The 13361-nt window shown below is 36.5% G+C and overlaps 1 protein-coding gene across 1 annotated transcript in view; it reads left to right on the forward strand.

The window, feature by feature from the left end:
- The window catches only part of LOC308347644 (ankyrin repeat domain-containing protein 26-like), a 98448-nt gene that overhangs the window by 34662 nt on the left and 50425 nt on the right, over positions 1-13361 (forward strand). Inside the window, exons 7-8 of the mRNA XM_080811233.1 lie at positions 3204-3286; positions 5694-5842. Of these exons, the coding sequence (XP_080667359.1) occupies positions 3204-3286; positions 5694-5842 (232 nt within the window). The remainder of the gene's footprint in view (positions 1-3203; positions 3287-5693; positions 5843-13361) is intronic.

Below are 13361 nucleotides of genomic sequence, written 5' to 3' on the forward strand. Positions count from 1 at the left end.
ACATATTGTTTTATTTTAATAAATAGAATCTTTTTTTAAATTTTTATAAACATGTAATGTATTTTTATCCCCAGGTGGTACAGGTCTGTGAATCGCTAGGTTTACACATTTCACAGCAGTCATCATAGCACATACCCTCCCCAATGTCCATATCCCCCCTAGAATCTTTTTTAAAAAAGAATTAGGAGAAAGTAATTTCTTTTAGGCTGTTTTTAGCATTCACTTGAGAGTGGGTGGCAGTATTATATTTAGAAGTTTGTGCCCAGCTGGGGATACTAGGTAGAGGTCTAAAGATTGCTTATTGAAAACAAAGTTTCTTAACTTTATTTTTATAGCTTTAAATTCACAGGTATTGGTCCAATTATATTCAATGTAACTAGAAAAAGCAGGTTCCCAAACCAAATATTAAAATATTTCCTATATTCTCTATGACTTTATTTTAGAGTTGGCTTTCCCAGCATTAATGGGAATCATTGAGAATTTACTATATAGTATCATCTTCTCAACTATGTATGCATAGTCTATGCTCTTGTTTTATTATTTTTATTTTATTTTTTTAGAGAGCAAGAAAGTGGGGAGGGAGGGAGGTAAGGCAGAAGGAGAGGGAGGGAGAGAACCCCAAGCAGCAGGCTTCACGGTTAGCACCGGGTCTGATGTGGGGCTGGATCTCACGACCCTGAGATCATGACCTGAGATGAAATCAACAGCCAGACACTTACTTCACTGAGCCACCCAGATGCCCCTTTATTATTATTATTATTATTATTATTTGAAGATTTTATTTATTTGAGAGAGATTGAGAGAAAAAGTGGGAGGAGGGGCAGAGGGAGAAGCAGACTCCCCACTGACCTGGGAGCCCGATGGAGGACTCCATCCCAGGATCTAGTCATGACCTGAGCCGAAAGCAGCCGCTTAACTGACTGAGCCACCCAGGCGCCCCCCTTCATTAATTTTGATGAATAGGTGGAATATTGGTTTTAAGGAGTACTACACCATTTAAAAATAACATTCTCCTGATATACTCAGTCTACTGATTAACCATATCTAATGTGTGCTCTACTTAATGTACCAGTTAACTAAGGGCCTTTCATCAGTCATATGATCAGGTCGGTACTAATAAATTGTACAGTATTTTTTTCACCCCTGTAGTTTTATGTTCTTTCTTTACTTGTACAATTAAGACTATAGTTTCAAAAGATTTTCAATTATATCCTAGAGTAGTGAATGCAGACAATAAATTCAAAGTTACTTACCTTTACAAGTGACTTGTTCCTGTTACTTCCTCATGAGCTTGGTAGATCCAAGAAGCAGAACTTTTAAAACAAAGCACCCACAGGCTTCTGTAACACAGGAAGATATGGAACAGAAAAATTATAAAATAAATACATTCAACTTAAAACAGTTCATGTAGAATAATTCCCACTTGATGCCTTTTATAAAGTAATGAGCAAAATTGGTTGCTAGGGACCCAAGATTGTGTGTTTACTCATTTAATATAGATTTATTCTGTACTGGCCCTGATAATTTTATATCCTCAATATTTCTAGAACCATTCTGTCGCTTCAGGTGTGCTTCATCTTTATTTTGCATCAGTGCCTTCTCATTCATCTCCCATCTTTTATTACAATGCCCCTCAGATTCATCCCTGTCCACAGCATTTAGAGTGATGTGTCTCAAATGCAAATATGACTGTGAACCATTGTTGAAAATATGTTTGTGTCCAGGTATCTTAAAATTACATATAAGGCTTTCATAATTTTGAGTTCTGCTAAGCTCTCTAACCCTTTCTACTGTCTGCCCTTTTCTCTGGCATCTGAACTGCTTTTGATGTCTTCCTCTTTGATTCCTGTATTTTAGACAGATATTTACCCTGTTGTGTGTTTCTCTCCCTTGTCTTACTGCGGGCTTGTATGCTCCCCCCATTTTCTGCCCTCTAACCCCTTTGACTCTGGCTGACCTCAGTGTTGCTGTCTCAGTTCAGGCATTATCTCTAGAAAATCCATTCCTGACACCTTTTATCTACATGCTGCTTTAAACCTGGGTGCCTAGCACTTACTGGGAACTCAGTAAATAATTACTGAGTAGAATAAAGACTGTTTACACAGAGATGATTTAAGAGATTGTCCCATACAGGGGCCCCTGGGGGGCTCAGTCGGTTGAGTGTCCAACTCTTGATTTTGGCTCAGGTCAAGCCCCAAGTGGGGTTCAGTGCTGGGCGTGGAGCCTGGTCAAAATTCTCTCTCCCTCTTCTCCTTCCCCCCGTCTCTCTCTTAAAAAAAGAGAAAGAGAGAGATTGTCCCATACAGTCTAGTAACAAAAGGAATATGTATACATAAAGAAGTAACTTACAGTTCAGGTGGTGAAGATGCACTAGAAAAATCTGTATGGTACTAACGTAGCCCCAAAGAAAGAGATCTATTTATCTAGGGAAGGGTAGCCTTAATCAAGGATGACTTTGTGTAGCAGTCTGTGTCCTATAAGATGTGAAGAAATTTGTCAAGAAGTAGAGGAAAACATTTTAGGAATGTTTACATTCATCAGGGAAATACACCCATAGGAAGGTTGTACACTGATAAAGGCATGAAAAATACTAGTAATTTTGGAAACCATGAATAATGTTGTAGTTGAAGCTTAGGGTGACGTTTAAGAGGTACTGTAACAAGGTAAAGAATAGTCTTTTGTGGGGCGCCTGGGTGGCTCAGTGGGTTGAGCCGCTGCCTTCGGCTCAGGTCATGATCTCAGAGTCCTGGGATCGAGTCCTGCATCGGGCTCTCTGCTCGGCAGGGAGCCTGCTTCCCTCTCTCTCTCTCTCTGCCTCTGTCTGCCTCTGTCTACTGGGATCTCTCTCTGTCAAAAAATAATAAATAAAATCTTAAAAAAAAAAGAATAGTCTGTTGTGATTTTATATCTTTCTGCTGCATTTTAAAAATTTGTTTCTGATTGTTTTGTTCATTGGTGTTAGGTGGGTGAATTTGTGAATGATTCTTTGAGATGTTTGTGTGCCTTTAACCTAGTGACGTTTAGTATTTCCCAAATGGTTTGTTGAAGTTTTTGATAATGAAAAGTATTTCTTAAAGTAAATATCCAGCTAAAGATTAAGTTTAATTTAAACTCTTAATTGATAAGATGTTGTTTTCTATTTTTATGAAGGTTATAGCTTTTATCTAACCAGTCTAATTTGTCCATTTTAATAAAATATATAGATTTTTCAGCAGAACTAGACTTAGAAATGACAACAGAAAAAGAGGAAGAAAGTCTTAATGAAAGTGAAAATAAACACCTGCAGGTATATACAAATTTAAATTTAAATTTCCAATTTTATATTGTTTTCCCTGCTTTAAGAATGTAACATAGCTCAAATGAAATTATCTTCTGAACAAAATGTATTGAAGTTGATAGATTATAATTTAATATTTAGTTTTTGTAAAATTTTACAAGTTACCATATTTAAAATATTGTTAGAATTTATAGTAGCTTGTAGTTAAACTTCATCCTTGGAATTGGACCAAAAAATTCCTGAATATTGTTTGCTTCTTCCATTTTTGTAAGTTTTTACATGCTAAAAAGGTGACATCAAATACTGAACCATATGTTTAAGCAGTTGAAATTAAGAGCAGTATAACAATTATGACTACTGACTTAGATTCATGTAGAAGGAGTGGTTCTTAGTGGTTCTTAATGTGCAGTTCTCAGTGGTTCAAAATGTGCAGTTCTGTATTGTCAGTCACTAATGCCAAGATTAAAGATTTATTTTGCCTTGTGATCTCTGTGTAGTTGACTTCAGAGAGTAGGATCATAAAATCAACACAATTGCCTATTGTAGAATCAAACCTTCCAGGATGGGACCTTTGTATTTGGGTAATAAACAGGAACGTTTTCAGTTATTTCATTTCCATATAGGGAATCTGTAAATATTATTAACATTTTTCTTATCCACTCTCAGTGGACGTTACAATAGCTGGATACAGGCAGATAATTTATAGTGATGTATAACACTATCATATAATTTGAATTAAAATTTAGGAATTTATTTTTCTTTCTGATTGATGTTTATTGATTTTGGCTCCTAATAATAAGTTTGCCTATTCTCTAGTTATTAATCTTTAAAAAAATTCTCAAATGCACTATTGGGGTCACTGTTTAAGGTATGGTAAGATAAAATGGTTTTAAGTTTATAACATTGAAAATCATCTAATTCATTTTTTGGTAGATGTGACATGTAATGAATTGTTTAGTTTAAAAAAACTGACAAAGTTAAGTTTATGGATTTGTGTTTTTCTTCTGTCTCAGGCTAGGGCAAGTTATTTTCGCTTCTTAGTTACAATCCAGTGACTTGGGAGCAGCTTAACATAGATTAAGACATTTAACAGTTAAATTTTAATTATTTTCTAATTTTTTCTTTGTCCATACTTGATTACTTAAGGATAAAGTTATTTTACAAACATGTATGCCAACAGAAAGGACATCTGAAAATGAAACACAGCAATTTAACTTTTATATCTGTCAAAAATGGCTCAAGAACCAGGAATGAATAAGGAATGTGATAGAGAGGATGATAGATTTTTATATTCAGAACATCCCTCTGTTCAAAAGTGTGAGGACATGTGGACCAAACAAGACAAATTAGAGTGGAAAAATAAGTTAAAACTCATCACCAGAGAGTTAAAGCAGAAGTTTGGTGAAATTTGTGGAAAAAAAAAATTACTGCTTATCCTAACGAAGATTCACTACATGGTCACTTTAAAGAAGGAGCAAACTTAATGGAAATACCTTCTAATTTGACAAATGATAGACTTGATTGTGAGAAAAAAGATGCATTTGCATCTTTGAACAGAAAGAGTCTAGACTTGAAAATGTCGTTCTTTCTCATTCATCCTCATATCATAGTTGCCAGTCATCTTCTGATCTTTCCTTAAGTGAAAATAAATCAGACTCTGAAAATGATAACAAATCAGACTTTGAGCATATTTTTAACAAAAATGAGAGTTTTGATAGTGACATAGAAAATAAAAAAGTAAGGAACCCAGGGGTTACGTTTGAAGGGAAAGAAGACCAGGAGTTTGACATGCAAATGGCAAAAAGTATAAACCAAACTAGTTATTTTAAAGATTTTATTTACTTGTCAGAGAGAGAGTGAGAGAGAGAGAGAGAGAGAGAGACAGCATGTGCACACAAGCAGGGGGAAGTCCTGGCAGAAGAAGCAGGCCTGAACTCTGTCCCAGGACTCTGGGATCATGACCTGAGCCCAAGGCAGATACTTAGCCAACAAGGTATCCACGTGTCCCAATTCCTCTCTTTTTATTGACACAGAAATGAAGCAGAATTTATAAAAATTGCAGTTACTTGTAATGATAAGCACAAAATATTTTTATCAATTAAAATTAGGACAAACTAAGAGTCAAATGATATAATTAATGAAAAAAGTTCTGGGATGCCTGGGTGGCTCAGTTGGTTAAGAGCCTGCCTTTGGCTTGGGTCATGATCCCAGGGTCCTGGGATGGGGTCCTGCATTGGGCTCCCTGCTCAGGAGGGAGCCTGCTTCTCCCATTGCTGGCACCTCCTCCTGCTTGTGCGCTCTCTCTCTCTGATGAATAAATAAATAAAATCTTTAAAACATGTATAATTAATGAAAAAAGTTCATTTTAATGAATAAACTAGTAACGATTATCCTTCTTATCAAACTTCCATTAAAGATTGAAGAAACGGAGAAGCACCAAAATGATGAAATGGCAGTATTAGAAAGCGTATATGCTTCTGCTGCTGCTGGACTAATGCATCAAAGAGGGAGTGGAAAAACTGATAACAACCTATGTCCTATTATGGAAAATGAAGAATCTGATGGGTAAGCCTATAGCAATGCTTAAATAGTAGGTAATTATTATTTTCCTATAAAACAAATTCTAGTTGGAGCTAACATTCATGATTAACAAATTTTATGTTTTTTAGTAAGGCTATTTCATCTTGGGTGCTAATCAGAAAAATTTAAATAATGAGATACCATTTTTTGCTATCATAGTGATAAATATTTTATTAAAAAATTAACAACCAAAGTTAGCAAATGTGAAGAAAAGGGCATTCTTATACACTGTTGTTAAATAAAATTGGTAAAGCCCTTCCGAAGGGTGATTTAGCAGTGTGTTTCAAAAATTTTATATATTCTGACCTCTTATCCCAAGAACTTCATTGCTAGGACTAGATCCTATAGGAAAACATGACTTGTGTAAACACACACACACACACACACATTCTAAGGACATTTATTATACATTTATATATATATATAAAATATGACATATGTTAAGGATATTTATTATAGCATTATTTTCATATAAAAAGTTGGAGATAGTCTAAGTATCTGTCAATAGGGAAGTAAACTTTCACCCCTGTAAAACAATGTAGTACGCGACTGTTTGAAAAAATGAGTTTAGGTCTACAAGGTACTGATTGTTTAACAAAGTATATTTAAAGTTTTTGGTTTGATGTCATGTTTTATGCAAATTTTAGAATACTTTTATTTACTTATTTATTTTTCTACCCCAGCATTTCTTTTTCTTTTTCTTTTTTTTAATTACGCTATGGTAGTCACCATACAGTCCATCATTAGTTTTTGATGTAGTGTTCTGTGATTCGTTGTTTGTGTATAACACCCAGTGCTCCATGCAATACATGCCCTACTTAATACCCATCATTGGGCTCACTCAACTCCCCCACCCCATTCCCCTTTAAAACCCTCAGTTTGATTCCCAGAGTCCATAGTCTCTCATGGTTCATCTCCCCCTCTTATTTTCCCCCCTTCATTTTTCCCTTCCTTCTAATTCCTCCATGCTATTCCTTATGTTCCACAAATAAGTGAAACCATGTCATAATTGTCTTTCTCTGCTTGATTTATTTCACTCAGCATAATCTCCTTCAGTTCCATCACGTTGATGCAGATGTTGGTATTCATCCTTTTTGATGGCTGAGGAATATTCCATTGTATATATGGACCGTATCTTCTTTATCCATTCATCTGTTGAAGGTTACCTCTGCTCCTTCCACAGTTTGGCTATTGTAGACATTGCTGCTATGAACATTGGGATGCATATGGCCCTTCTTTTCACTACATCTGTATCTTTGGGGTAAATACCCAGTAATGCAATTGCTGGGTGTTAGGGTAGCTCTGCTTTAACTTTTTATATATATATAAAATATATATTATATATATATATTTAGATTTTATATATATATATTATATATATTATATATATATATATTTAGATTTTTATTTATTTATTTGACAGAGAGAGATCACAAGTAGGCAGAGAGGCAGGCAGAGAGAGAGAGAGAGGAGGAAGCAGGCTCCCTGCCGAGCAGGGAGCCCGATGCAGGACTCGATCCCAGGACCCTGAGATCATGACCTGAGCCGAAGGCAGAGGACCAACCCACTGAGCCACCCAGGCGCCCTGTTTTTAACTTTTTGAGGAACCTCCACACTATTTTCCAAAGCGACTGCACCAACTTGCATTCCCAACAGTGTAACAGGTTTCCCCTTTCTCACATTCTCTCCAACACTTGTTGTTTCCTGTCCTGTTAATTTTGGCCATTCTAACTGGTATAAGTTGGTATCTCAATGTAGTTTTGATTTGAATTTCCCTGATGGCTAATGATGATGAACATTTTTTCATGTGTCCGTTAGCCATTTGTATGTCTTCTTTGGAGAAGTGTCTGTTCATGTCTTCTCATTTTTTAATATAATTTTTTATTTTTTTATTAACATATAATGTATTATTAGCCCCAGGGGTACAGGTCTGTGAATTGCCAGGTTTACACACTTCATAGTACTCATTATAGCATATACCTTCCCCAATGTCCATAACCCAACCACTCTCTCCCTACCCCTCTCCCCCCAGCAACCATCACTTTGTTTTGTGAGATTAAGAGTCTCTTATGGTTTGTCTCCCTCCCGATCCCATCTTGTTTCATTTATTTCTTTCCTACCCCCTAAGTCCCCCATGTTGCCTCTCAACTTCCTCATATCAGGGAGATCATATGATCGTTGTCTTTCTCTGATTGACTTATTTCACTCAGCATAATACCCTCTAGTTCTATCCATGTCATCACAAATGGCAAGATTTCATTTCTTTTGATGGCTGCATACTATTCCATTATATATATATATACATATATATATATATACACACATACACACACACACACACACATATATATGTATATGTGTGTATATATATGTGTGTGTGTGTGTGTGTGTGTGTGTGTGTATATATATATATATATATACCCCGCATCATTTTTATCCATTCATCTGTTGATGGACATTGAGGTTCTTTCCATTGTTTGGCTATTGTGGACATTGCTGCTATAAACATTCAGGTGCCCATGCCCCTTCGGATCACTACATATGTATCTTTAGGGTAAATACCCCATAGTGCGATCGCTGGGTCATAAGGTAGCTCTCTTTTCCACTTTTTTGAGGAATCTCCATGCTGCTTTCCAGAGTGGTTGCACCAGCTTGCATTCCCACCAACAGTGTAGGAGGGTTCCCCTCTCTTCGCATCCTCGCCAGGATTTGTCATTTCCTGACTTGTTAATTTTAGCCATTCTGACTGGTGTGAGGTGGTATCTCATTGTGGTTTTGATCTGTATTTCCCTGATGCTGAGTGATGTGGAGCACTTTTTCATGTGTCTGTTGTTCTGCACATTTTTTGACTTGATTATTTGTTTTTTGGGTGTGAAGTTTGGGAAGTACTTTATAGATCTTGGATACCAGCCTCTTGGATATAAAGTACTTTATAGATCTTGGATACCAGCCTTTTATCTGTAGTGTCAGTTGCGAATATCTTCTCCCATTCCGTGGGTTGTCTCTTTGTTTTGTTGACTGTTTCCTTTGCTGTGCAGAAGCTTTTTATCTTGAGGAAATCCCAAAAGTTCATTTTCACTTTTGTTTCCCTTGCCTTTGGAGACATGTTTTGAAAGAAGTTGCTGTGGCTGATGTCGAAGAGGTTACTACCTATGTGCTGCTCTAGGATTTTGATGGATTCCTGTCTCACATTGAGGTCTTTCATCCATTTAGAATTTATCTTTGTGTATGGTGTAGGAGAATGGTCGAGTTTTGTGAAAAATGGAATACTTTTAAAATCTGCTGTGTTGCAAAAGGAAGTTACCTGCTATACTGGCACTCTTATTACCAACGAAATTGCTAGTCACTAGGTTTTGGTTTTGGTTCCTAATGCATGAGTGCTCAAATGTTGGACCCTCAAATTGGTCTGAGTATTACCAAGAGATTTCATATAGCAACTTGTCCCATGTTCTATACAAACATTTGATTTGATCTCTGTGCTATAAACCAAGATGTTGCTAATGCGTTGAATCTTCTTCTTAAGGTACCATGCACGCATGCTATTATCCTTCCTTTTTTAAAAAAATTAATTTATTTTATTTTTAATTTTTTAATTTATTATTATTTTTTAAATAAACATATAATGTATTTTTATCCCCAGGAGTACATGTCTGTGAATTGCCAGGTTTACACACTTCACCGCACTCACCATAGCACATACCCTCCCCAATGTCCATAACCCCACCCCCCTCTCCCTCCCCCCACCCCAGCATATTATCCTTCCTTTTTAAAGAGAATCTATTTCTACATGCGCCTCACCAAAATTTTCAATAGTGACTTCATATTATAGAATTTATGAGAATTCAGTTTACAAAATAGGAATATTTTCTACATTCTAAACCCCTTGTACTTTCCTTACAGAATTTTAATATGACTAATGATTTTGGATAGTAGAAGATATCCTAGAGTTAGATGATTTTTATCAAGCATGAAATACTGCTGTTGGAACTTAGAGTTTTTCTGTGGTCTTTCTAAGCATGAGAAAAATGATAATCAGTTTATATAATATTATATATCTAGAAAATTTTTAAGGAGTCTTTTGCTTGTATAATTTCCTGAATTATTTAATGCTTTGGTTTGGCTTTTAAAAAAGATTTTATTTGTTTATATTAGAGAGAGAGTGGGGGGGTGAGGTGCAGTGGTGGGGAGAGGGACAAGCGGGCTTGGCACTGAGAGCAGAGCCCTGTGCAGGGCTTGATCCCACAACCCTGAGATCATGGCCTGAGCCAAAACCAAGAGTCGAAGACTTAACCGGCTAAGCCACTCAGGCGTCCCCTTGGTCAGGCACATAAAAAAAAAAATTAGTGCTACATGTATGCAATTTAAAAAATTTCAAAATATTACAAAAATACTATATCATCATTGTGTAAGGATTGAACTAAACAAGAAAATTGAGTCATCTGTGATCATTCCACTTAGCTATGAAATCCTTAAAAGAACCACGTACACTCAGTGATCCTTACTTCCCTCCCATTCGCTCTTGAATTCTCACTAGTAATTTTCACTCCCATTACTCCAAAATTGATTTTTCAAAGGTTACCACTGATTTTCATTTTAATAAATCTAGACATAATTTCTTAGATCTCTTTTTTTTTTAACCTATCAGCAATATTTGACCCATTGGAAAACTCTCTTCTCCAAAATTCTGTCGTCATGTAGCTTTCAGAATATCACTCACTCACCTGGTTTCCCCCTGCCTTTCTAGTCTGTACATCTCAGCCTGATTTGCTTCTTTCTCCTCATTCTCCTGATTCTCCTTCCAGGAATCAGTCCTTGATTTTCTTTCTCTTGACTTTTACTATTTTTTTTTTTTTAATTTACTTATTTGTTAGAGAGAGAGCGAGCGAGCACAGGCAGACAGAGTGGCAGGCAGAGGCAGAGGGAGAAGCAGGCTCCCCGCGGAGCAAGTAGCCCGATGTGGGACTCGATCCCAGGACGCTGGGATCATGACCCGAGCCGAAGGCAGCTGCCCAACCAACTGAGCCACCCAGGCGTCCCATTGACTTTTACTATCTTGTCTATTCTAATGACCCTCAAGTTTGTATCTCCAGCCCACATCTCTCTGTGGAATTCCAGACTTACACATAAAACCACCTATTTGATATTTTGGGGGATAGTTATTGGGTATTGCAAACTTAACATGCCCAAAATTGAACTACTGATATTCTTTCTTATACCTGCCTTTCTTGTCTTTCCTAATTAAGTTAATGACAATTCTTCTAGTTGCTCTGCCAAAAAACTTGGTATCATCTTTGACTCCTGTCTTTTTCTTTTTCATACATGCCCCATCTAATCTGTCAGCCAATCTTGTCAGGTCTTCCTTCAAAATATAATCAGAAGCCAAACACATCCTCCATGACCAAGCCACTGTCATCTGTTGTCTGTATTGGTGTAATAATTAACTAATTGGTCTTCTTGTTTGTTTGTTCTTTTGCCTTTTCTTTTTCCATTAATTCTAAACACAGTGGATCTTTTAAAACATAAGTCAGATTATGTCTTCCTCTGCTCAAACCCCAGTTGCCTCCCATTTCGCTCAGAGTATGTGCCGAAGTTCTTTCTAACACCTACAAGGCCTTGTGTGATCTATTCATCTCAGGTCTCTCCCTATTGCTTACTACCTCTCCTTGATTTGAACTCCTATTTTCTGTCCTTTTCACTCTGCTGAGGTACACTGAATGTTTCACTTTTTTTTTTTTTTCTCACTATAAACACTTTGAGCTTACCTCTCTACTTCCTGTTGACTCTGTCTGGAGTGCTTTTCCCATCAATAATACTCTTATGGCTTGCTTGCTCCTTGCTTCTTCCTTTTTTTTTTTTTTTAAATTTAATTTTTGCTTAAAAATTAAGGCATTTCGGGGTGCCTGGGTGGCTCAGTGGGTTGAGTCTCTGCCTTCAGCTCAGGTCATGATGCGGGGGTCCTGGGATCAAGCCCTGCATCGGGCTCTCTGCTCAGTGGGGGGCCTGCTCCGCCGCCCCCCACCCCCGCCCCGCCGCCTGCCTCTCTGCCTACTTGTGATCTCTCTCTCTGTCAAATAAATAAATAAAATCTTAAAAAAAATTAAGGCCTTTCTTGGTTATCCCGATTTCTTGGTTATCCTATATTTTGGGAAATATCCTGATTTCTTGGTTATCCTATAGCACATCAAAATTTGATTTCTCTGCTTTAGTTTTTCTCCTCTACTACTGGCTATTTTGCCTGTGTAGTTTATTGTTTTTTGTGTTTACTTCACTCATGAATAGGATTTTTATCTGTTCATTGCCATGTTCTCAGTGCCTAGAAAATGTTCTAGCATATATAGTTCTATTCAATAAATGTTTATTGCGTGAATGGGGTTTAACCTGCATGTATTGTTTTTAACATAATACTGATTCTCACTTAAACAAAAGGAAAGTTTGACATGGGTCCCTTCTGACAACTTAACCTGTCAGTTGTATGCATTTTTTTTTAATTTTTGGGGGGCCCAATATTGTGGTTACTTGCTACTTATTCTTTTACTGGTATTTATGTTAGCTTTAATTATAGTAAAATGGATCAAAGGAATCACAAACTTCATTTATATTTTATTAGGGAAAATGAAATATGATTGTAAATTATTATAAGATTTTAACAATTCTTGCAAAAGGATTATGAGCCCTCAATATGTAAACTAAGAAGATGAAGCTGGAATTTATTGCCTACTAGTAAGAGAGAACTATGCTGGTCAGTCTTTTCTGACAGAGCAGTCTGCTATTCTTATATAGGGTTTTGGGAAGAGTAGAGTTTAAGGTTTGGGGGACTTTCAGAGAATTAAGTGGTTTGTCATCATCTGAAACACCATGGTAATTTGGGTGAGACTGTTGGTTGGTTGGTTGGCACTCGAGGCATGTGTATTGGAGTGATTTTGTTCCATATTGGCTTTCTTTTAGAAAGGAGGAGCTGGCATTGCCTGATTGGTGAGTGAGGCCAGTAGGCATTGATCAATTACACGCATTTAAAACTGCATATGGTGGCTTCTTGTTACTATGGCTTCCTATTCCTATTTGGGTTCCCCCCACCCTAAGTTTGAGGCGACTTTAACTAGATTTTTTCTATTTAAAAGTTGCTTCTATCAACTGTGTTCAAAATGAAAGCTATTTCATATTCTGTAATTATAGATTTATTTTTGAAATTTAGGTCGAGAGAGATTGTTCAATAATTGCTTTCAGGAAGATCCTTCTTTTTTGGATGTTAAATTTTAACTAGAATAGTTATCTGTTTAACAGTTTTAAAACAGTAATTGCTAGCTTTGTTTTTGTTTTCAGTGCTCTGAGGGGCTCATGTTCAATTCCTAAATTAATCATCTCTTGTGGGAAATTTAGTCTTTTTGTGAGTTTAGGTAGCTATATGCTAATAATATTCTCTTGCATGCATTTAGTCCATGAAAAAGTAATTATAATTTTGTATTAGTAAATCTAGCTTTTTATGTTAGGATTAAATAGTAAGGTA

The sequence above is a fragment of the Martes martes genome (assembly GCF_963455335.1).
Source record: "Martes martes genome assembly, chromosome: 8".
NCBI lineage: Eukaryota > Metazoa > Chordata > Mammalia > Carnivora > Mustelidae > Martes > Martes martes.